This window comes from Apiospora kogelbergensis (genome assembly GCF_038363985.1).
Source record: "Apiospora kogelbergensis strain CBS 113332 chromosome Unknown utg000007l_segment0_segment0, whole genome shotgun sequence".
In the NCBI taxonomy this organism is placed as follows: domain Eukaryota; kingdom Fungi; phylum Ascomycota; class Sordariomycetes; order Amphisphaeriales; family Apiosporaceae; genus Apiospora; species Apiospora kogelbergensis.
The window spans coordinates 2,346,438-2,369,391 of NW_027117424.1; the positions used below are offsets into that span (position 1 = coordinate 2,346,438).

At 53.3% G+C, this 22,954-nt stretch overlaps 7 protein-coding genes across 7 annotated transcripts; 2 read left to right on the plus strand and 5 right to left on the minus strand.

The window, feature by feature from the left end:
• Positions 1–14: 14 nt before the first annotated feature.
• PG998_011107 (uncharacterized protein) lies at positions 15–266 on the minus strand (the record flags this gene model as incomplete). Its single annotated transcript, XM_066877923.1, has 1 exon — positions 15–266. The coding sequence occupies one exon, from the start codon at positions 264–266 to the stop codon at positions 15–17; it is 252 nt and encodes an 83-aa protein (XP_066726977.1).
• A 600-nt stretch (positions 267–866) lies between these two features.
• PG998_011108 (dolichyl-diphosphooligosaccharide-protein glycosyltransferase 48kD subunit) lies at positions 867–2,447 on the plus strand (the record flags this gene model as incomplete). The annotated part of the gene is made up of 4 exons (XM_066877924.1): positions 867–1,008; positions 1,078–1,188; positions 1,258–1,973; positions 2,025–2,447. The coding sequence occupies 4 exons, from the start codon at positions 867–869 to the stop codon at positions 2,445–2,447; spliced, it is 1,392 nt and encodes a 463-aa protein (XP_066726978.1).
• A 924-nt stretch (positions 2,448–3,371) lies between these two features.
• PG998_011109 (Sexual differentiation process protein isp4) lies at positions 3,372–6,164 on the minus strand (the record flags this gene model as incomplete). The annotated part of the gene is made up of 7 exons (XM_066877925.1): positions 3,372–3,565; positions 3,640–3,709; positions 3,766–4,170; positions 4,231–4,687; positions 4,776–5,500; positions 5,558–5,851; positions 5,913–6,164. The coding sequence occupies 7 exons, from the start codon at positions 6,162–6,164 to the stop codon at positions 3,372–3,374; spliced, it is 2,397 nt and encodes a 798-aa protein (XP_066726979.1).
• A 2,498-nt stretch (positions 6,165–8,662) lies between these two features.
• Positions 8,663–9,309, minus strand: PG998_011110 (Molybdopterin biosynthesis MoaE; the record flags this gene model as incomplete). The annotated part of the gene is made up of 2 exons (XM_066877926.1): positions 8,663–9,129; positions 9,180–9,309. The coding sequence occupies 2 exons, from the start codon at positions 9,307–9,309 to the stop codon at positions 8,663–8,665; spliced, it is 597 nt and encodes a 198-aa protein (XP_066726980.1).
• Positions 9,310–9,747: 438 nt separating this feature from the next.
• PG998_011111 (rna-binding protein) lies at positions 9,748–12,268 on the plus strand (the record flags this gene model as incomplete). The annotated part of the gene is made up of 3 exons (XM_066877927.1): positions 9,748–9,856; positions 9,958–10,635; positions 10,845–12,268. 3 exons carry the CDS (start codon positions 9,748–9,750, stop codon positions 12,266–12,268), a joined length of 2,211 nt encoding a protein of 736 aa, XP_066726981.1.
• A 672-nt stretch (positions 12,269–12,940) lies between these two features.
• Positions 12,941–14,695, minus strand: PG998_011112 (aspartic-type endopeptidase OPSB; the record flags this gene model as incomplete). Its single annotated transcript, XM_066877928.1, has 4 exons — positions 12,941–13,864; positions 13,933–14,085; positions 14,138–14,277; positions 14,380–14,695. 4 exons carry the CDS (start codon positions 14,693–14,695, stop codon positions 12,941–12,943), a joined length of 1,533 nt encoding a protein of 510 aa, XP_066726982.1.
• A 1,075-nt stretch (positions 14,696–15,770) lies between these two features.
• PG998_011113 (Type I Iterative PKS) lies at positions 15,771–22,234 on the minus strand (the record flags this gene model as incomplete). The annotated part of the gene is made up of 9 exons (XM_066877929.1): positions 15,771–16,545; positions 16,586–20,610; positions 20,669–21,000; positions 21,089–21,329; positions 21,382–21,584; positions 21,637–21,702; positions 21,770–21,857; positions 21,911–21,967; positions 22,040–22,234. The coding sequence occupies 9 exons, from the start codon at positions 22,232–22,234 to the stop codon at positions 15,771–15,773; spliced, it is 5,982 nt and encodes a 1,993-aa protein (XP_066726983.1).
• Between the last annotated feature and the right edge of the window lie 720 nt (positions 22,235–22,954).

Below are 22,954 nucleotides of genomic sequence, written 5' to 3' on the forward strand. Positions count from 1 at the left end.
CGAGGCACGAGGTGTTAGTTTTGACTGCCCTGCAAGATGGAGGAAAATGAAGGCGCAAAGTAGGTGTTCGACGCACTCGGGTATGTCATGGGGATCGGGGGTGCTCGCTTGTAGCCGAGACTCTGCTGGATCGGCGGGACGGTGACGAGCATCAGAGGACCAGCGGCACCGATGACGACCGAGTAGAAGTAGGCCGGGCGCTCGCGGGCAGACCAGCGCAGGTACCGGAGAGGACCGGCCCAGAAGCGTGGTGTAGGATTGGACATTGCTGTTTGCGGGCGAAGACGAGGCAATGTTAGCTTTGGCGGGAGATGGTGGCTGGTCGGCCCTTGAGCAAGGCCACGGCAGGAAAGGGTGCGGACGTACTCAATTGGGCTGCTGCGACGGCGCGCAAATGACGGTGGGAATCGGGTTATGCGATGCTGACTTGCAATTGCAGCTCGTTCTGGATATCTCCAAGTCGTCGGTCGTAGCTCGCAGGTCGTTGGCCGTCGGCCGTCGGCCTTGTCTGGCAAAATGCCGGAGAAATGAAATAGCTTCTGGAGACGGTTACTTGGGTACTTGGGTACTTGCCCACTCCCACTTGCCCACCGGCCCGCCTCAAGTCTTGGCAGGAACGGGCTACGTATGCCAGACCAGACAGAAGAGAGAAGCAAAACACCCGCCACAGCTGTCCTGATAGATTGTATGTAGCTCGAATCGGCTGTGTGTGTGTGTGTGTGTGTGAATGCGAATACACCCCCCCCCATTGAATTGATCTAGAATTCTCAATCCGCTCAATCCAATGCGCAGCAATTTGTAGGCTGTCGCTGTTGTCTTTTCTCTTCTTCCGCTCTTGTTCCAGAATCGATCCCGAGAGAGCAATAATGACTTCCCTCTTCACATTCCTCTTCCTGCTGTTCGCAGCTGTTGCTCAGGCCATCAGCTCCAGCGGTTCGAGGCTACTCGTCGTCCTGGAAGATGTCGCCGAGAAGACTCAATACTCCAAGTTCCTGGGCGACCTGGAAGGTGCGCACATGATTGTCCCCTTTGCTGCTATTTCATAGCTACTTGCTAACCTCGCTGTCTGTATTGCAGGCCGCGGATTCCAGGTGTCATACGAAACTCCCAAGAGCGAGTCGTTAAGCTTGTTCCACCTGGGCGAGCGATCCTACGACCACATCCTCTTCTTCCCCACGAAAGCTAAGGGTATGCCGGCTCGGACGACCATTGTCCTTGCTTGCTAGGGAACATCTGCTAACATGAGCTTGTCGCCAGGTCTCGGTCCCAACTTGACTGCCAACCTCCTCATCAAGTTTATCAACGCCGACGGAAACATCCTGCTCGCCCTCTCAGCCCAAAAGCAGGCCCCTACAGCCGTCATCGCTGCCCTCTCGGAGCTCGACATCCACCTTCCATCCGAGCGGACTGGCCTGGTCGTCGACCACTTCAACTACGACGTCACTTCGGCTGCCGAGAAGCACGATGTGCTCCTGCTGCCCACCCCCGGCGCCCTGCGCCCCGGTGTCAAGGACTTCTTCTCTCCCGCCACCCCCAACGGCGAGCTCCTTGCCGTCCCTCAGGCTATTGGCCAGGTCCTCGGCAACGGCGAGCTCCTGACCCCTGTCCTCCGAGCTCCCAGCACTGCCTACAGCTACAACCCCAAAGAAGAGGCTGAGGCTTTGGGCGATGACCTCTTTGCCGCCGGAAAGCAGCTTTCGTTGGTCACCACTGTCCAGGCCCGCAACTCGGCTCGTCTCACGGTTCTTGGAAGCGCCGACATGCTGAGCGACCAGTGGTTTGACGCCAAGGTCCAGAAGGTTGGTGGAAAGGCGGCCGTTGCGACCGTCAACCGTGAATTTGCCAAGCGAGTTACTGGCTGGACCTTCAACGAGATCGGTGTCCTGCGAGTCAACTGGATTGAGCACCACCTCAATGAGGAGGGCCAGGGCAACCAGAGCAACCCCAAGATCTACCGTATCAAGAACGATGTGGTAAGTGCCCCTGAAGGCGCAACTTATAGAAATACAACTAACACGCTTTAGACCTACTCCATCTCCATGTCCGAGTACGAGTGGGATCACTGGGCTGCCTTCAAGGTGCCGGCCTCGGACGATCTGCAGCTTGAGTTCAGCATGCTTTCGCCCTTCCACCGCCTCTCTCTGAAGCCCACTGTCAGCTCCGAGGAGAGCACCACGTACAGCACCAACTTTAAGCTGCCCGATCAGCACGGTATCTTCAACTTCAAAATTAACCACAAGAGACCCTTCTTCAACAACATCGAGGAGAAGAACACCGTCTCCGTCCGCCATTTCGCCCATGACGAGTGGCCTCGCAGCTACGCCATCAGTGGCGCCTGGCCGTGGATCGCCGGTATCGGGGCTACCGTGACTGGCTGGTCCTTCTTCGTTGCAATTTGGCTGTTCAGCAAGCCTACCGGAAAGGGGGAGAGTAAGAAGACCAGGTAAAATCGAGAACGATACACTGGGATGAGATGATTGATGGCAGGGAAAGGACATCTCGGGTTTTTCTCACCACAGCAAAGAAGCATCTACGAGTTTTTAGAATGCTTGTACCAAAGTAATATTGAGTCACACGAACAAAAAAAAAGTGATTCAATCCACGTATATTTCACGAGTAGAAAAGCCTGGTTCTGAATATAGACATGATGCCAAAACTCATTTATATGTTATATGAAATTACATGTCTTGGAGGTGAGCTTCTACGAATACAATAGCCAAAATCAATTAGGCCGAACCTCCAGAGATATTATCTGTAATTTCAATAGATTATGTTTGATCAAAGATTACTTGGGCCTAATGTTATCGGGATCAAACTGGAGATATCCCTTTTGACTACTTTCAGAAGTCGGAGTCTTCCATGAGTGCAGGTGGATGGCGTCTGCCTCATCTTGTCATTCCCTAGTCTACAGTCAAGCTCCAGGAATCGATCATCCAGCAGTCTTGTTTTACGAGAGACATACCGAGAATAAGCTGCCTCCAAACCCCAAATCAACACATGAATGAGTTTTCCATATTCAGATGTAGTGGACACTACAAAAAGGTTGTTATACTGCCTTGAAGCTACGCACCAACCTGGGTTTGTTGAATGTGGTCTCTTGGGCAACATACGAGATGGAAAGCTCAGTGCAATGGAACCCTTACTTAGTTACAAATACGACACTTCAGTGGAATTTAAAAAGAAACGCAAGGGGGCGGGTGTATGTGAGTTTTCGCCACGGCTGCACTGCACTAGATCAAAACCGATCCCTTTCCCTAAAATAGAGAAATTGGCAATTGCATTGCGACTTTTATTGCCAACTCAAAGCTCGCGAAGATTCTTCTCTGCTTGAGGCGATCTGCGTGAACTGGATGGATTCGCTCCTTTCTTCTCTATTTCCAGGTCGTCGGCCCGAAAGTCTGGCCATCGGCCACTGTCATGCTGATGGCTTTTCCTGTCTGGTCCAAATTCGTCATAACGTCGATGTTGCCAAACCACTGCGGCGGCTGGGCGTTGGTGAGCTGCAGCGTGAGGAAGATGATAACCGTGGCCACGATGAGGCCGCAATCGAGAGCAGCCGAAGTGACTATATTACACATTTCGTGTGAGTAAGAATTGATATATGTGATGGACGGAGCGTCCACAAGCATCATAACGTACCATAGTTGTAATGCAGCCACCAGCCGTTCCACTTCTTCCGGATCCAGTAGTTGAAGGTCAGACCAACAATCTGCAGCACGCGAGTTAGCCAATGTTTTGGTAGCAGTAGTAAACGCCTTCACTTACACCCCAGCTGATATAGTTGTAATCGGTGGCCGGTGGTATCATGCCCGAGCCGCCAAAGACCAGAGGCATGCTGACATAGCGCCAGAACGACTTGGGGTAGCGACGGGCGAAGAACCAGGTGATGACGGGCGTAATAGCCCCGACCAGCCAGAACCACTGAAGATGGGCGTACATTGCCCCAGGGCTGAACATGCGAGCAGGGCCGATGGCCCCCCACACCACAGAGGCCGTGTAGAAGACGCTGGCTTGAGGGCAGGTGTACGAGTCCTTCTGCTCATCAGTGCAAATACCTTCAATGCTGCCCAGAGCCCAGTTCATGACTGCAATCTGGAGTATAGCAGACCAGATGGAAGCAACCAGTTGAGACCAGAACATCGTGCGTGGTGGAACTTTCATATAATGCCCCTGTCAAGCTAGTTAGTATGCGCAGTGTTGGTCGACTATAGAAGAAACCCAAGGACTCACGAGTTTCAAGTCTTGGGCAAAGTAAAGCGCCTGCGACATGCACAGATAGCCATAGTTCTTGAACATCATCATGGCCAAGGGGCGGCCTGGCAACATGTAGCCAATGATGAACTCAGTCAGGACGTTCAAGCCTATCTGGATGTTGGAGATAGCCTGCACTATGCCGATGGGAATGGTCCAGATGATGGGGATGATCATACAGATCACATATGCCCATGCCGGAAACCCGGTAGGCCACCCGCAAACGACGCCGAAAGAGATGCCAATCATGATGACGAAGACGGCCAGGTACCACCAGTCTTCAGCATCCTGGTACTTCTTCATCAAACGCTGATGCACGTCGTCCTCCTGGTGGCGAGCCTGCTTTAATTGCGACCAGATCTCCTTGCCATGATACAGCGCTGTGTGGACGATGACAGCAGCGACGGCGGCAAACGAGAGTCCGTAGCAAAGGGCACTTAAACCAAGTCAGCTTGTTCCTTGTTTGAGACGGGAGGCGGCCAGTCTGCACCAATAAATGGCAGCTGCAGATCTGTGTTACTTACAACTGAGTGCTGAGGAAGAGAGGAGAATAGTCATGGTAAGCCTTCTCAACAAACTGCAGGTTTTCGTCCAGCACTCTCGTGACATTGTATTTAGCCCCGGTGTTGTCAAACGAGGACGACGACTGAGGCACAAAGTATTGACCGTACCACACGTTACTAAAGTGAAGACCGATCGAGACGAATTCGTAGAAGATGAAGACACCAGCCAGAGTATTGGCAATTGCATGCCAAGGCGGAATCAGCGGACTCAGTGCATATCCGCTGATCACGGTCCAGTCAAAGGTCAAGGGGATAAGTCCGTAGCCGTGGAGGCCCCCAAAGAGTTTGTTCACAACGACGTTGTCCGGCTTGGCCCAGCAGACAAAGGTGAAATAGGAAAGACCCTGGAAAATCCAGCCTGGAAACCAATACCAGACGAAAGAGGCAACGAACACGATCAGGAAGTAATTGTACTTGTTGATCTTCCAGCCGTTGGTCTTCGCGGCATCTGGCTGCGGGCGGTCGTGCAGCGTGTAAAACAATTGCGCGTTCACGAGGGTCGAAGGCCAGATCATAGCCGCTGGCCAGACGAGGAAACGTCGTGCCAGGCCGGCCAGCCCGAAGCCCGTGCAGAGGGTCGTGATGCCAAACAGAACCTGGAAGCCCCAGCCGAAGTGCTGCTTGTACCAATACTGCTGGGTGATCAAAACATCCGTAGCATAGAGGAAACCACCGCCGTAAGCAGCCTAGTTTGTATGTCAGCGTAAACGGTCGGTTCGGGGGAGAAGTCAAGTGCTACCTACGTTTGACATGACAGTAATGATAACATGTTCTTTGTAGTTGAACTTGCCGGGCTTGAGGTTGAATTTGAGGCCGAAAAGGTTGAAGACTCGGTCAGGGAAGATCAGATCCCAGCCAAGCCCAATGGGGTAGGCAACAAGTTGGATGACATAGGTCGTGACGGATATGCCCGGATTCCTCAGTGAAAACAGCATGTTCACTGCGGAGCCAATGGTGCAGAGAAGCATGCCGATAACCCAGGCACGGACTGTGTTGGCCGGCAAGTCTTCGTCGTAGTTCCTCACGGCGGCGCGGACCTGTGGTTGGGCGCATCAGCATCGAGACATCTATCGGTAACACAAGCTGGGGTTCACTCACCTCCGGGTACGGGCTGTTCTCCTCCAACAGCGTGGCTTCAACCTCGACGCCCTTCTCGACGTTGCCGCTGGCGAGGATGGCACCGACATCGTTGAGCTCATCGAGGGGAAGATTGGGGTCAAGCTTGTGCAGCTTCTCGAAGTTCTGGAGGTGGTTCAAGGCCTCGACTCCGGTGGCATCAGCATCGTCACTGCCGTTTTGCGGAGTGACCTCCGCATGGTCGACGCGTTTGCGCAGGTTAAAGAAAGACATGTTGGCGCTTCAAATACACCTTGCCAAAGTGCGTATCTGGGAACAGAAGAGCCAAATTGACAATGGCCGCGACCGGTGAAGCCGAGTTACGTTGAAGAGGAAGAAGTCTCGAGCAAGGTGTTTGGTCCAGCGACGGGGTCATGGCTCACATATACAAGAACGAGACCAGGGTGCGAGAAGGCGTAAGCCCGGGGGACGGCAGGTTCGATGGTCGCCGATCGTTGCATTCTTTGAAATTGGTGAATACAATTACAATCGTGCCATTGTGACAGCCGCAAGTGGCAAGAGCCCGCAATGCAACGCAATATCACTGGCGCCAAATTCTAGAAGATGCATGTGTACCCCACATTACCACTATCTCGGAAGACGAAATCCATCCCAGGAATACAAGACCTTCCTAAATGGGTTGGAAGCAGTAGGCAGCAGGTCGTTGCTGCTTCGGCAGCAGGGAGTTGCCGGTGCAATCCAGGGTGGTGTGTGGTTCGTCTGGTAGTCAGCTCTGTGCATATCATAGGTCACTAGCACTCTACGCCCCCTGCGCTTTTGCTATTTGTATCGTGCCGTGTCTGACTTCCCTACAGAAGACCTAAGACACAGGACTTGGCTGTCATGAATCGCCCCCTGCACGATATGGTGCTTATCTCTGCATTGTGGATGATGTTCTGGCAAGGGTAGTGGGTAGCCGGATTGCTGGTGTCGTATCTGTCCGAATCGTCGGATACAGGATGGATCCATCTGAGTTGCCTGCCACCTGCCTTCTACCCTGCGCCTTGCTCTCCCCTCTTCTTCAGGCTGCTTATCTATGGACACAAGTAAAGACGTCTGACATCCTGACCAGTTGTGCTTCCCAACGGGCTAGCGTCGCTGCAGACACACGAAGGACCCAGCAGGTACAATGCGTGGTATGGTGGTCAGCAGCCCTCTGTGGCTCTCTGCGTTCTGGGAGATATCGATGAGTATATGTATGTAGGTTGACCGTGGCCAATGTAAGTAAGCCCCCCACGGTGTATGTCCACTTGCCCTGTTGGGTAGTTGGGGTTGGAGGGGTTCAACGGCTGTACTGTAGACTGTAGGCGTACCAACTGAAACAAGCTTGTTCCCCGCAGCCAGGCCAAGGTTCCAAGAAAAGACAAGCTTCACCACTTCCACTATTGTAGCCGCCAAAAGCTTGTTCTCTTCGCACTTTCTCTAGCTTTGGCGGCCCCCCTTGTAACATACCAAGACCACGCACCACGTACAAGCACAAGTGGAATACATATGTAGGCATATTCCTCGGTTGTCGGTGTCAGTGGCAGTGTCAGTGTCAGTGTCAGCTTGTATTATTGGTCACGCGATCCATCAATGCATATATATCCGGAAAGAAGTGGCCAATCATATGTGCCGGGCACTAGCCCGGGCTCACATTCCCACGCCAGATAGGCTTCCTGCCCGCAAGTGGCAACTTCTCCGGCCCAATTGCCTTCGCTAAGCATTAATCTACCAATACGGAGAACCCTGCTGCATAAGTGCCTCCCCAATGGTCCTTTCAGATTGTTGGCTAGCGCGTCGTTAATTCATGTAATCTTGCATATGTACATACAATATGCGCTCCGATACGGAATGCTGCCACAGCTCTCCATGCGAGAGTTCTCGGCTTCAATAGACTATCGCCGGTGTTGTCAGGCATGTGGTTCATCATGGGGGCATCCAGGCCCATGTACTACCTGTGATTCGCCAACCCGATGTTTCCAGAACACCAGCCGTCGTCCATGGATCGTAGCACCTTCCTGGCTGGTACTACGCGTAGACTGCCACCATTTAGGCCAGTGGCAAGTCTGTGAAGGGAGCGGCGGTCGCCTCTTAGAGCGGAACCGACACATGCCATGTAATCATGCTCATGTTCCCCAAATTGCTTTCCCTCCCGTTTCCACCTCTACACATGTCACGGGATTTCGTGCGTTGAGACGCCCAATACGCCAGGTACGACCCGGAGGGCATATCAAATAGCATAGTTGACTTCATGTCATCCATTGGTCATTCCACACATCTGATGAGTAGCGCAACCTATCATCGTGAACAAAATGAATGGATCGTGATAGGTTGCCAAATTGGCCAAGATAGTCTATCCAACTGGTCGGGAAATGGCCAAGACTCGACCTAGCTTTGGGTTTGCTGCCGACCGATAAGGAGACAACACATATGCATGGTTTTTAACCTGGCTGTCAGAGTGCCAATTTACCCGGTCCTAACTAGGGTGGACAGTCTCGACACCTCTCGCCTGCATTTCGAGGCGTCTATCGAGATATCGTGGGGGGTGGTGGTAACACATCGCGCCCTTGCGTCCTCCTTCGATGGCAACGATTAGTCCAAGAGAGACCGCAGAGCCCAAAAGACCAACAATTTCTCTTATCACATGCCGCGAATCCATATACACACGTGTCCATTTTCGTATATGTGGACTTCCACGGTCAATATGCTGAAGTTCGTCTCGTAAAAGCCATATCTCTATTTGATCACCCCTACTGGCCGGGCTTGGGGTGGACGACAGCGCCATGACCCCTTTCTCCTGGTCTCCTGGGCCGTATCACCGGGCCGAATGGCCCTTCGCCACTATCTTGCGGGATCGAGGGAGCCGATTCTGGAACCTTGTCGCCTTGGATCCCGTCCCTGTTGGCTCTCCAGACCCCTCCCTCTTCGCCGCCGAACTCCTCTCGCTTCCAGACCTCGACGCGTGACTTGCACTCTTCGAGCGCTTCCTCGCCAGCACGCCAGGCGGCCTGTCGATGCGGCGAGGAGACGGCGATCAGGATGCTCTCTTCGGCTATGGGCACCGGCCCTAACCGATGCACCATTGCTATCGACTTGAGACCATGCTTCGCCCGCATATCCTTGCAGATGGACATCATGGTGCGAAGTGCTAAGGGGTTGTATGCCGAGTACTGCAGCTCCTTGACCGGCTTGCCCCCGAAGTTGTCACGGGTTGTGCCTAGTAGATAGTGTTACACCCCACGCCGTCAGGAATACGGGTTGACCAACCTGCAAATAACACTATGGCGCCGGCTTGCGGGCTGCGCACACGGTTCATGATATCTTGTGCATTGAGGTGGTCGTGTGTTAGGCCGACGTAACACCCCTCATCTTGTATCTCTGTTGCTTGAGGGTCCATTGCACTTCTCGAGGCAACGTGGACTCATCGATCCCTTGTAGATAATAAATCAAGAAGCGCAGTTTGCTACAGAGACCGCAGATCTATTAAAGGCGAATTTCGATAGGTGGTTCAGGTGGGAGTTGGGTTTGCAGCTGCCAGTGACTTCACTGACCATGACTGGATTCAGTGGCCCTTAGGTAAGCGAGCGGCGACGTCAATCTGAGGTCCCACCGGTCGTTGCCGCCTGTAACCTCCGAGCTTCCAGGCGCATTCAGCTATCAATAGTAGGCAAGACAGAAAACCTTCCTTCAACCCAAACATTTTCAGTTCGTTGCCTAACTTCGAATCCAAGGTGTTGCGCTCAACGGCCTGCAGTCTGCGACAAAGCATGCGCGCAATATTTTCCTCGGAATAGCCGCTACGAAGACGAGATTCGCGCATTCCAATCTGTCCACCATGTACGACGACTACGACCACCCGGCGGCGCGCGACCGCGACGAGCGCGCCAGCGGCTACCGACGCAGATCCCCTTCTTCGAGGGACGGCCAATATCGTTCGCGGCATGGTAAAAACGAATCGCCTGTGGAGGAGTGTTTCATGTCGCTCTGGGGCTGACATTGGGTTTATCATCTTTTTCGAGCTTGAGCTGACTTTCCTGTGGGAAAGACTCTTCCAGGTCGCCTCCAAGAGCTCCACGAGGGGACGACTCTTACCGGGATCGCAGCCGTGACTGGGACCACGGCTATGAACACAACGCCGGAACAACAACAACAACTGAGAGATACGAGCGAGGGCGCGGCGCGTACCAATGTGGCTCCGAAACAGGCGCATATGGCGACAGGAACTACCGCCGCCGCTACTCGCCTGGAAACGCTCGTGATGGCGGCCGCGCGATGGAGCCAGGTTATGATCGAGAGCGTGGCCGGCGGAGCCCCAGAGACCATTCCTCGCCAGGTGGCTCCGGCGACGATACGTACTATCGAGATGGAGGACACCGATCGGGACGGGGTCGACCCTACCACACTATCAAAATGGACGATCTCCCCGAAAACATCAGCTCGCACGAAGTAGGTTTCGCTATTCCCCCGTCCAGCGGGCCACTGTTTAATGGATTGCTAACACTGATGAAGGTCGAAACCATCATGAAAAGCATGGGTGCCAGTGGCTTAGTGGAGGTTCGGATCAAGTCTGATGATAGAGCTGGTGACCATCGATGCTACGCCTTCGCCGAGTTCGCGTCGGATGAGGACTCCGTCAACTTCCTCGAGAATAACTACCCGGCTCTCGAGTTTACCGCTGCTGACGGCTTTAATGCCTACGTTCCTATCGCCTACAGCCGAGAACGTCGCCAACCTACCAATCCAGATGACTGGCAATGCACTATGGTAAGGAATCAACCCTACTCAAAACCGGCTGTGGCGCATTCTGACTGGACCAGTGCCACTTCGAGAATTTTTCGAGACGTGCGACTTGCAAACAATGCAAAGCTCCGAGATCTTGTAAGAGCCCATCGATACTGCGTCACAGACCAGACTACTGACGAACCTCCCCAGCCGAAAATGTGGCCGATATGCAGTTGGACGGCAAGAGCGACGAGTGCCCGCAACAGACACCGTCTCAATTTCTTGTCATTCGCAATTTACCACCTACAATCAGCGAGACCAACCTGGCCGTTGGCGTTAAGAAACTCTACGTTGCCAAAGAGGATGAGCCAAAGCAAGCGGCCGGTGCACCACCAAAGCTGAAAAGCACCGCACCTGTTGGCAACACAACTGGTCTCGGAGCCAAGCCAGGCTCATTATCACGGGTCTTCATGATTCGAGATCGGTATAACGATGCCGGATGCCGCTATGGCTTCGCGGAGTTCTCCAACCTGGATGATGCTCGTGCAGCCATGGCCAAATTCAACGCATCTCCGCACTTTACTATTGGATCGAAGCCCGTCACGGTGGCATACATCCATTCGGGTGTCTTCATCCCTTACTTCAAGCCTGTGACTGATCAAGACCGGAAATTTACCTTTACGGCATCCCATAACCCGACATTGCTGCTCAGCTACTGGAACCCATCGGTGTATGCCAGCGAGTTCACCATTTTCAGCGAGAACCTATATGAGGAGAGGCCGACTGACGGGCCAAAATCTGATCAAGCAGCATCTGCCAAGGACTCTAAGAAGCGGAAAGCGGACAAAGAGTTGACTGCACCTACTGGCAAGAAGGTCATTGCCATGGCACCGCAGCTCGCCAAATGGGCGAACAAGCACGCAGAGCTCCGTGGTGCGAAAAACGAGACCAAGAACGGTAGTAATAATGAGAAGGCGCCTCCTGTGACGGGCTCGAATAGCATCGGTTCTATTTCTATCGAATCGCCTCCACCACCGCCTCCAGCGCCAGTTGGTGAGTCTTACGCAGATCTGGATCGAAATTGCTGCCTGCTCTGTCGACGCAAGTTCGTCAGCGAGCCCTCGCTCCGGCGGCATGAGCAGCTGAGCGACCTCCACAAGAAGAACCTCGACGACAAGAACCTCGTTGCCAAGGCTACCATGGGCCTCAAGGCAATTGGCAAGGAACCTTCCTCCAATTACCGGGATCGCGCCAAGGAGCGTCGCTTGGTGCACAACCAGCCGAACAAGCCCAAACCCCACTTGCCGCGGAAGAAACCGCAAGCTTCCTCCTCGTCCAGGGAGAACGAACCACCCGGCAAAGAGCCTACGCCGAGCAAACCTGCCATGTCCAGAGGTGCCGGCCTCCTGGCCAAGATGGGATGGAACGCGGGGGCCGGGCTCGGAGCCGAAGGCGCCGGTCGAACCAATATCATCGAGACGGCGGCCTACGCTCCGGGTGTCGGTCTGGGCGCCGAGGGCGGCAAGATCGGGGATGCGGTGGAAGAGGCTGCTCGGGCAACCAAGAACGATTATTCGGACTTTGTAGCCAAGGCCAAGGACAAGGCTAGGGAACGGTACGAGAAGATGGGCTGAGCAATAGTTTTGTGCCGGGAGAGAGACGTCTAGTCAGTGGATGTATGTATAGTTTTGATGTATTATTTTTATACTCACGGGGATTGAGGACCGTCGGTTCAGCTATGTTAGCTGTTCAACCCCATGAACGAGGTATCAGGTAGTCTGGCAGACTCGATTATTGAATGACGAATATCAGCAAAGCCTCATTGCCTGGTGGTCTACGCCATCTCGTTTGGTACTCTAACACCAACAGGATCTCAATACCTGTCGAATTGCTCTCAATATCTAACCTACCGATACATAGCCAAGATCAGAAAAACATGTTTAGGTATTTCTCTAGTCGAACATGTGTCGACGGGTTACTCGAACAGCTGGATTATCAATTTTGTGACTGCTTCCACGCCGGCACTCAAGGATGATCATAGCGTAGATGCATGGTTTACCAGCCGGTCGCCGATGCCATGAGCCTCGGGGTTGTATTAAGCTAACTAGAATATTAGGGGAGTACATCCAAGACTAGCTACTCAATTTCATACACACATGAAAGGAATAGGGTTTCATCATTCGTAACTACGTTCATTATCAAAACCTGTGAGTATGAAGGGCGATTGTATCCCGTTAAGAGACGGGGGTGCCCGCCCGGGGTGCCCGCCAGGGTCTAGCCCCCTTAGCCCCTTTTCTCCGCTTCCTTTATACCTGAAGGCAAAGCCACCTGCTTCCAGTGAGCGAGCCGAGTCCCGCCCAAAACATCACCAGCCCCACCACCAGCAGATCCGCACCCGCCGGCACCGACCGCGAGACAGAACCGGCGTTCTTCTTGCCTCCAATGGCGTTCGTCTCCGTCGGATCCAGAGCGGCTGTGACGGTAACGGTGGGCAGCGGCTTACCGCCGGGTCCGCCAGGCAGGCCCGTGGCCGATTGCATTACGGAGGTACCGCCGCTGGCGACGCCCACGGCGCCCGGGATGGCAGTGGCGTCCTTGCCGAACTCGACGATCTCGGAGCTCGTTGCGTTGGGCAGGGCCTGGGCCAGGGCGACCTGATGGTTGGCCAGGTCGTAGACGACGTAGGCGCTGCGCAGGAAAGTGTCGCCTAGGAGGTAGGCATTGTGGCTGTTTTCGGACGTCGGCACGATGCCCAACAGGCAAGATTCCGCGGCTTCTGGGTTAGAATACGGCCGCAAGTCGAGAACCATCTGGTCCATGGGCACGCTTATGAGGAGACCATCGTCGGAGCCGCCGCCTCCGAACCGGAAGTCGAAGGTCGCTTTGCGCTGGGAATCGAGGATGCCGCAGTCGATCCACATTAGACCCCCCTGGCTCTGGTCCTGGCGAATGCTGACGCCGAGGGCTTGGAACAGGGGCTGGACCGTACTGTTGGGTAAATAGGAAAATGTCGTGCCTGAATCGAGCAACACGATTTTGTCGCCTAAGGGAAAGCCCTTGTTGGTGCCGTTATCGAAGGTTAGGGACAGGGAGGAAAGGGTGACGAAGTACGAGGAGACTTTGTTTGAAAGTGCGTCAGGTACAAGGGGCAAGGCGCGTAGTTCGCCCGTGAACTTTGCTTTGTCAATGCCGCCGAACAATATGTTCCCCGTGGGCGATTGCAGTGCGTTCTTGAGGAGACGAAGCAGGTTAGCCCGCCTCGAAATAACCAAGATGGAGTATAAAGATGCCTACTCACCAAGTACAGGCTAAACGCCTTCGTCCCGATGAGGTCCTGGTCGTAGAAGAGGTCCATTATGTTGGAGTAATCTGCGGGTGGGCTCTCACCTTCCCGGAGGCCCAATCCAAGTATGCCTGAGGTGACCCCAACAACGGTATAGGCGAGGCCCATCTGCATTCATCATCGTTGGTGATGGTATGTACAAATGTGAATGGCGACCTACCTGAAGTTTATGGACCTTGGTACCGCCAATAGTCAAAGTGTCTTCCATCATGGTGGCAAGCACATTCGAGCCGTCTCCATAGGTGATGTTGAGCAACGTATTGGCCATCATCTGGACAGTTGAACTATCATGGGCGGCGACTTGAAGAATGAGATGGTATTAGCTTTGATAACGATATAAGAGGTGCAAGTGTGTGGAGACCGAGCGTCGGAAATGTACGGTCATGAATCGATAACACTTACAAGGAGTCGTGCATGCATCTTTTCCACACCCGCTGATGTCGTCGTCGATGACCCAAGTGTCGCTAGACCCGGTGTCAACGATCAGGGTGATGGGCTGCGGCGGGGTTCCGACGGTGACCTTGGCATAATAGGTTCTAACTGATATGTTGTTGGTAATCACCTGGGAGTAGCTGCCGAGATCCCGTCGAAGAAGGTCTGATAGTTGCGGCGCCGAGGCAGGTGCCGGTTTGTCGATGTCCAGCGACACCACTCGTTGCGCGAAAATGGTCGGAGCAAGCGTGGCCGCAAGAGACGCGTAGAATATGGCAGACTTCATCATGACGTTACGCTGATTTTCCCTTCCCGCAGGCTGAAGAACACCTCGCAGGGAAGAGGAATCTGGCACGCGGTTTCCTTGCGTTGTCCTATTAGCAGAGAGTGGGACAGCTGAGTGGAGAGGGTCAAGGAAATAATAATGATAATAATAATAGCAGCTGGTGTTCGTCCTTTGCAATAAAAGGCATGCCCTTGGAGCCTCCCGCATCAATCATCTGATGACATGGCCGTGGGATGGAGGCCTGCCAGACAGCAGCCCTGCCAGCACTGCACATACGGTATGTACTACCGGGCTATCGAGTGGATGAACTGATGTTTGCATCTTGTTCCCCTACATTAGCCCTCTTCAGGGTTCTCGGTGCCTGGTTACATTCCACCCCGTGTGGCAGAGGAACACGCTTCTAGATGTCTGACATGCAGCCTGAACCAGTACAGCCCCAATCACTATGGTCTTCGAGGGGAAACATTTTGCGAAATCCTCTGGGTAGACCTGGCAGCAGTCAGTCATGGTGACAAGGGCACATATGACAGCATGCTGCAGCAAATGAGCAGGCCAATTTCAGGCGAGAGAAGAAGAAGAGGAACAGAATCTCCCGGATCGAGGTTTTCCTGCCAATGCAGATGCAAGCCACGTCGCTGCAGGGACTTCGCAAGCAGTATGTCCTACTGTAGATCCCCGGGCCTTCTCCAATCGCCTGGGCCGCCGAGAACTGCACCTCATCCCCGGATGCAGATTGGATGCAGCTTGGACATGCCAACCCAACTCGGCTGGCTTGGCCGGCAAAACACAGCCTCTATAGCAAAATGCATTCATTGATTGATACTACAATACCACTACTACCTCCATTGCTGTCGCAACAACCGACCCTGTACACGCATTGCAGATGAACTTGTTTTCTTCCCTAGCACATCACATCTCGCAACCCAAGCTTCCTGCCAATCATCCTCCAAAGTGGCATATTCGCCCACACGCGTGTTTATATAGGCTAACAGCAACTAAGCTCCATTTCAGTACCCAAGCAACGGCCGCATTATCTTAGTTGCTCGATGAATGCGCTTGTTTGTTCTTTGGCCATCTATGGCACCTCGGCATCTTCGGCACTTCCGCCAAATTCGCCTCGCTGGACGATCGTCCCGCTCAGATCAAAGATGCTCATGTCACTGAGAACCTCAAAGACAGAGACATCGACGCCGCACTCACGGAAGACCCAGTTGCGGACGCCCACGGCCACAAGCGAGTCTACGCCGTAGGCTGCAGGTGCACGGCCCTCGTCGACCTCGTCGATGCCGCCCCGGAGGCTCATGCTCTGTGCCAGCATGTATCGTAGTCCAGTGCTGACAATGGCCTGGGCCTCATCAGTGCCCTCGCCCGCAGCCTGTGCGAGAAGGTGTTTGACACTCTGCTGCCCCTCATTTTCTCCGGTTACAACGCCCTCCAAAGAGCCGTCGTCCTCAGGCAAGTCCACCTGGTTGAGCCGTGCGAAGAGCGCAGTGCGCGTCCAATACGGGTCCGCCGGCTTGTTCTGGCGGATCAGCCCGCCTGTGCCGACGCCCATGACCACCTGAGCGGGGAAGCCATCGGCAGCCGTCGTCGTGGATCCTGCGATGGCACGCTCGACGACGCACAGGAAGTCCTGCAGACGGACACCGAAAAAGCCGCTCGCCTTGAGCATGTCCAGTGTACGCGGGTCCTCGGCCAGCATGCCTGCACCCAGAACGGGGCCCAAGTCAATCGATGCTGCACGCATCGAGGTGCCGGTATGGGTGTTGATGTGGCGCGCTAAAGCATCCTGGAAAGCATTGCCGGCTGCATAGTTCGCCTGGCCGCGGCTTCCGATAACACCTGCCGAGCTGGATAGGAAAATGAAGAAGTCCATATGTCGGGGGGAACAGTTTGTAGAGATTCCAGGTGCCAACTGTCTTGGGTTGGACGGCAGCCTGCCAGTCTGAATGTGTCATGTTGTCAAACACCGAATCACGAATCGTGGCAGCGCACTGGAAGACACCCTTAACCTGCGGCATAGTTTGTTCGATTGCATGTATCTCACGCTGTAAAGCAATTGCATCACAAATGTCGACCTTGAACACCTTGACTGAAACACCTCGCTTCTGCAGGAAGGCCATGTTGTCTTGAGAGTCCTTGGAGGAGCCACCGGATCGAGAAAGCAGAGCGATATGCTGGGCGCCATTTTCGGCCAGGAGTTTAGCGATTTGCATTGCCAGGCCACCTTGGCCCGCAAGTACGTAAGTGGCATCACGTCGAATCGATCCACGGACCGACTGCATGTTCTCGTGGACGATTGAAGTGCCTTGCTCAATAATGGCATTCAGACTCTCAGTGGGGACCAGACGGGGAACCATGAGCTGACCTCCGCGGAGCGCGTATTCGGTCTCCTTGGTTTGAGTCTCCTTCGGGCCGGCGAAGGCTTTAGTGAAGACTTGTACGATTCTGTCAGAAATTGAAAGCTCCTCGATATCTGAAGTAGAATCCTCTGCGACTGTGGGACTGGAGTCCATCATGGAATATGAAGGAGAATCCACTGATATATACTCAGGTGAGCTCACCATGGAATCTGGAAGCGATGCCTCCGACCAGATCGAAACCGAGTCCACCTCGGTATCCGGAAGGGACTCCGCCCCCATATCCGGAGAGCCGATCATAGTTGTATCTGACTGCGAGTCCACCTCGGTTTCGGCGGGGAAGTCCAGATCCAAGGTGATGATCCTCTTCTGAGGGTTCTCTGAGTGGATGGTGCGCGCAAGGGCTTGTAGAAGGCTGGTCTGCGGATTGACCATTTCGATTTGGGAGCCCCAAGTGATCCACAAGATTCCCTTCGACAGAGCTACGAGGGACTTGAACTCGAGGAACTCCTGCTCGGACCAGTTCCAAACGAAGTGATGCCCAGGTAGCACTTCCAGCAGAGATATGGCGAAAGTGGGAAGTCCTTGCTCTGAGGTATTTGCCAGCGTGCGAACTTCACATTGAATCCTGTCGCATAACTCGCAACAAAGCACTGCAAGGAGGGGGCTCGTGAGGTTGGGTACAACGATCACAACGCCGCCGGGTACTTGAATGGGCAAATCCTCAATTCCATCCTCCTTTGAAACCTTGCAGTTCAGAGATCGAGTCTCTGGTTCCCAGATTATCTTGGAGCATAGATTGTGATGGTTCGGAAGGAAGGTGTTTCCGGGGGCACCAATACCCGATTCCAGTGCAGTGAATGTGACGTCTTTGGCCACAATAAGAGCTTTTCGCTCCGGCTCTCCTTGGACTGTATTCCATGACTCATCGGATGCCACGAAAGTCACAGAAGCCTCTCGAGGGCTGCGGCGTTCTGCTGTGGCATATCCATAGAGCTCCTGGCCGGCCTCAGTTGGAAGCTGGGGTTGGACAGATATGTACAGACTTCCAATGGAAGATGGGACCATCGACCCATTACCAAGGCTGAATGCAGTCTGAAATACGCCATCCAGCGTAGCGGGATGGATGATGTGCGGAAATTCGAATTGGGCCGGCATGGACGACTTAGTGTCAGGAATACGGACAGTGTACGAACACATATTGTCTCTCTTGGCCAGGGAGGTTATATTCTGGAACAATGGACCGTAATTCATCCCAACAACGTCCAGAGTCTCGTAGAACTGTCGAGGTTTGACGTTCTCGTCAGTAAATTCGGCAATTCGGGCGTACTCCTGGTATTGCTTGCCCGCAACATTGGTAGTGGGATGGATTGTGACAAACCCAGTGCCATTTTGTTGCCAGGCCCCGTCAAGTGGCTTCGAGTATATTGAAAACTCATATCTGGCAGGAAATGTTTCACGAATGCTCATATTCACGGCGTACTCAAGACCTCGTTCGGTCAACGGGATGAGCATCGCCTTCTCGATCTTGAATTCCGAAACTTCGAGGCCTTCGCAGGCCCCCTGCACCAGCTGTTTGGCGCCCTCAATGATCATAGTCACCATGCCCGCCGCAGGGTAAATGGTTGATTTTTGAACTTGGTGGTCTTCAATCCATCCGCTTTCTCCAGTGCGCAAGAAACCTCGCCATCTGGGCTGGGGCGAAATCGATTCTGCAGTAGGGCGGCCGATCAGGTCATACCGGCCGTGGACTTGAAACCGATTGGCACGCGACAGATGTGATTCGAACCAGTATTTAGTTTCTCGGTTCCAGGGGTAATTTGGAAGGTCGTGCAGCATCTTCGGTTGTACTAACTGCACATTGCGCATAACCACCCACGACATCGTGACGTTTACACCGCGGCGCCAGAGCTCCCCGACAGCTGAGAGCGCCGTCACGGCAGCATCTTCTCCCCGACGGAGCATGGAGATGTATTTTGGTTTCGGGCCTCGGTATTGCAGCGTCTCAACTATTTCTTGAATGGGACTCTGTAGTGCGCTATGCGGGCCGATCTCGAGAATGATGTTAGGTTTCTTGCCGCCACATCCCTTGAGTGCTTCCTTCATTGCATCGTGGAAGTTTACGGGAGAAACCATGTTGCCCATCCAGTACTGCGGCGTTAAGTCTTCCCAAGAAACAGTAGCCCCAGTCAAAGAAGAGCACATAATCGGAACTTCGCTGGTAGGAGCCAGCTCGCGAGCCTGATGCTCCGACTCAATATCTTCGGCCTTTATAGTATCACCACGGCTATGAGGATGGGGTATGGTGCAAGCCGAGGGACTCTGGGGCTGAAGCTGTTCAATATACGAAAAGTAATTCGCGGCGCACCTCAGCATGTGCTCAGAATGGTATGCTGTCTGAACTTTCAAGAGCCTGCTGAAGACCTTCTCCTGGTCAAGCAAACTCTGAGCTTCGAGGATGCCATCCTCATCACCCGAGAGCGTGACGGAAACTGGACTGTTGATACATGCGACAGTAATCTTGCCTTTGTAGACACGAGAAATATATGCCTCAGCTTCATGCACCGAGAGACCGACAGCGAGCATACGGCCTTTTGCGTGTCCTTCTTCATCGTGAGACAACATCTCCTGGGCACAGACGCCGCGCCAGCAGGCCAACTCCCAGGCGGTCTCTTGTGAGATCGCTCCCATTGCATATGCGGCGGCGATCTCTCCAGAAGAATGGCCAACGACAAAGGCAGGAGATATGCCATAATAACGAACGATAAGGTCCACTAGAGCGACCTGGACAGCTGTAGTAGCTGGCTGAGCAATAATAGGCTCATCGATCCTGGAGGATTTTCCGCCCTGGAGTAGTTCGTCTAGTAAACTGAAACGATCACCTAGAATGCGACTTATGAACTGCGAGGCTGTTGCAAGGGACTGAATGAATATATCGAAGGCCATGAGCTCTCGACCCATGGCGAACCACTGCGCACCCTGGCCGCCAAAGACGAATGCAACCCTTGGTGATTTGTTCTCCTGCAATCGGACAAATTCGGGTTTGGTGATCTGCCGAAGATTCTTGCTGAGTTCATCCGCGGACTGAGCCACAACTGATGTTCTCCATTTCAACATCGTCCGACGGCAACCCAGTGTGTATGCCAGGTCCTCCATGAATGTTACCGAGTCTTTGCGCTCCGTTGTCTCGATGTAACCAACTTGGTTGAGGAGTACCTGTTCAAGTGCTCGCTCGGTGTGAGCCGAAAACACAAACACATGTGATTTGCGGTCCTGCGTCGGCAGCTGTTGACCCTTCGCGATTCGTCGTATGGTCTTAGCTCGAGACTTAATCTGGCTGAGGGCAGTTGCAACGACGGTCGGGTCCATCGAGGGATCTTTGGAGGGATCTGTGGAGAAGATGGCAGAGTTGTGGTGCGCCGTCATCTTACGCGATGAGAGGTAGTGGGCAGCATCATCAAGAATGACGTGCGCATTTGTACCACCGAATCCGAAGCAGTTGACGCTGATACGTCTGAGGCTGTCAGTGGGCCACACCGTATTCTCCTGAGGCACCTATGCTTTTTGTCAGTCATTTGCATCTATATTGTCAAAAGATTGTTTCAACACCCACCTTGACTTTCCACTCGGAAAAGTTGATTCGGTGGCTGCCTGGAGCCTCGAAATTAAGATGCTTAGGTATGATACCGTGCTCAATAGTGAGGATACTCTTGATCATGCCAGCAACACCTGCACATCCCTCCAAATGCCCGAGATTCACTTTGACGGAGCCAACATACACGGGGGCATCTGCCGATCGGTTCTGACAAAGCGCCCCTGAGATCGCCTGTAGCTCTCGATGGTCGCCGGCAGGTGTTCCGGTGCCATGGCATTCGACGAAAGCAGTTTGCTCAGGGGACAAGCCAGCACGCTCGTATACTCCACGAATATTGCGAATCTGTGCCTCTGCGCTTGGTAAAGTGATGCCTATTAGATGGCTTTGGTCAGGAACCCGCGAGAACGAGAGGAGCAAATAGGGACCATGGGTACTTACCTGATGTCCGTCCATCCTGGTTAACTCGAGAGCCGCGAATGACGCCCCGAATGTTATCATTATCGCGAATAGCATCTCTCAGTCGCTTCACTATAATTATGCCTATGCCTTCTCCTCGTCCATATCCATTGGCTCTTTCGTCAAAGGTATAGCACTTCCCATCTGGACTCAGAAAGTTCAGAGCGGTCATCGGCATCATCGTGTTGGGGGTTAGGATCAAACCAGCGCCGCCAGCAAGACCCTGCGATAGTCAGAAACAGACTACAATGTAAAGAGGACAGGCCAGTACTTACCATGTCGATCTCACCACTACGTAGGGCTTGACAAGCATTGTGAAGACATACTAGACTAGCACTGCAGCCAGTGTCGATAGTCATACTCGGCCCGTGTATATCAAGAAAGTATGAAATACGGTTGGACATAATGGCGATTCCATTGCCAGTGGCTCCATACTTCGGCGAGTCATCTGGATCTCGCAGCGCGATCTGTTCATAGTCTGGAAACGATTAGTCAGTCGTACCAGGGGTATCGCGACAGCTGGGGTTTACCTTTGACAAATGAACCGACCCAAACTCCAGTCTCTGACTTGCGCAATGCCTCACGATCAACTCCAGCTATTTTAAATATTCAGTGAGTCTATATGCTCCGCGAGGAAGAAGACAGAGGGAACGAGTATCTTACCGCTGTCTAAGGCCTCGACAGCAACCTCAAGAAGCATGCGCTGTTGCGGGTCGATGGCGTTGGCTTCGTCAGTCGGGATGGAGAAAAACTATGATAGTTAGGTTTGATCGCTAAAAATAAGTTATATCTTATTTTACGTACTGAGGCATCGAAAGCTGACACGTCTTGCTTCAGGAAATGGGCTCCATTGAAACAAATCTGGTGAGCAAGTTAGGTTGTTGCGGCTCGAGGCGAGTGGTTTGGAAAGAGAAATCCGGGAGGGAGACTTACGCTGCCTTGTCGACTACCACTAGGATGGAAGTAGCTGGCAATATTGACACGATCCTTAGGGAAAGTTGACCAGGCACTTTCGCCTTGTATGAGCATTCTCCAGAGGTTGTTGGGTGACGTAGCATCGCCCGGAAATCTGCAACCCATGCCAACAACGGCAATAGGCTCCATCTTGTCCGGCTCCGAGTGAGCCATAGTGCAATGCGTATTGCCTTGGATATGGGGTCAGAAGACGGAATCACTTCGGCGTGCCTCGATGAATGACTGTCAGTGGATTTGGTACAGAAATCAAGTAGGGTGGTTACCATTGGGTTTGGTATGGTGGGTGTGAGAAATCATAGGTGCATGGTTTGGTTTGGAGGGCATGGGAGAGAGGATGGAAGAGGAATTGGCATGCGCAAGCCTGTATGTTGGTCATGCGTGTGAACTGGTGGAAAAGCGGATTTTTCAGGCAGTCCTCGATGATTTGTGTTGCAGAGGTGTAGAAATGGAAGGTGTGGGCATCGTCGTGCCTTTGATTTTAGTTGGCAGGTGACTGCTCCGTTGACGATACCCAAAAAAAGGAGACGCCGATGCGACTACGCCGCACTGACAGATGGACCACCAGAACAACAGCAACCTTCAACTTCGACTTACAGACTTGGCAATGGATCTAGTAAATATACCCCTTAAAAGACACAAAATGGTACTTTGATCAGGTGTCGAGTGATTTGTTGAACAAAATGACTTCCTCTCCGATTTTCATAGACTGGCATATGCTATATGCCGTCGCGCTGCTTGCTGCCTTTCAACTGCTGCTAGGCAAAGGTAGGAGGTTTGGAGTCGACTATAGGTTGAACCCAATATGGCTGCGGCCAAGGTGCCTGTATCGTGAATAAGCGCAGGACCCAATGCCTTGGATCGACCAGTCTTGAA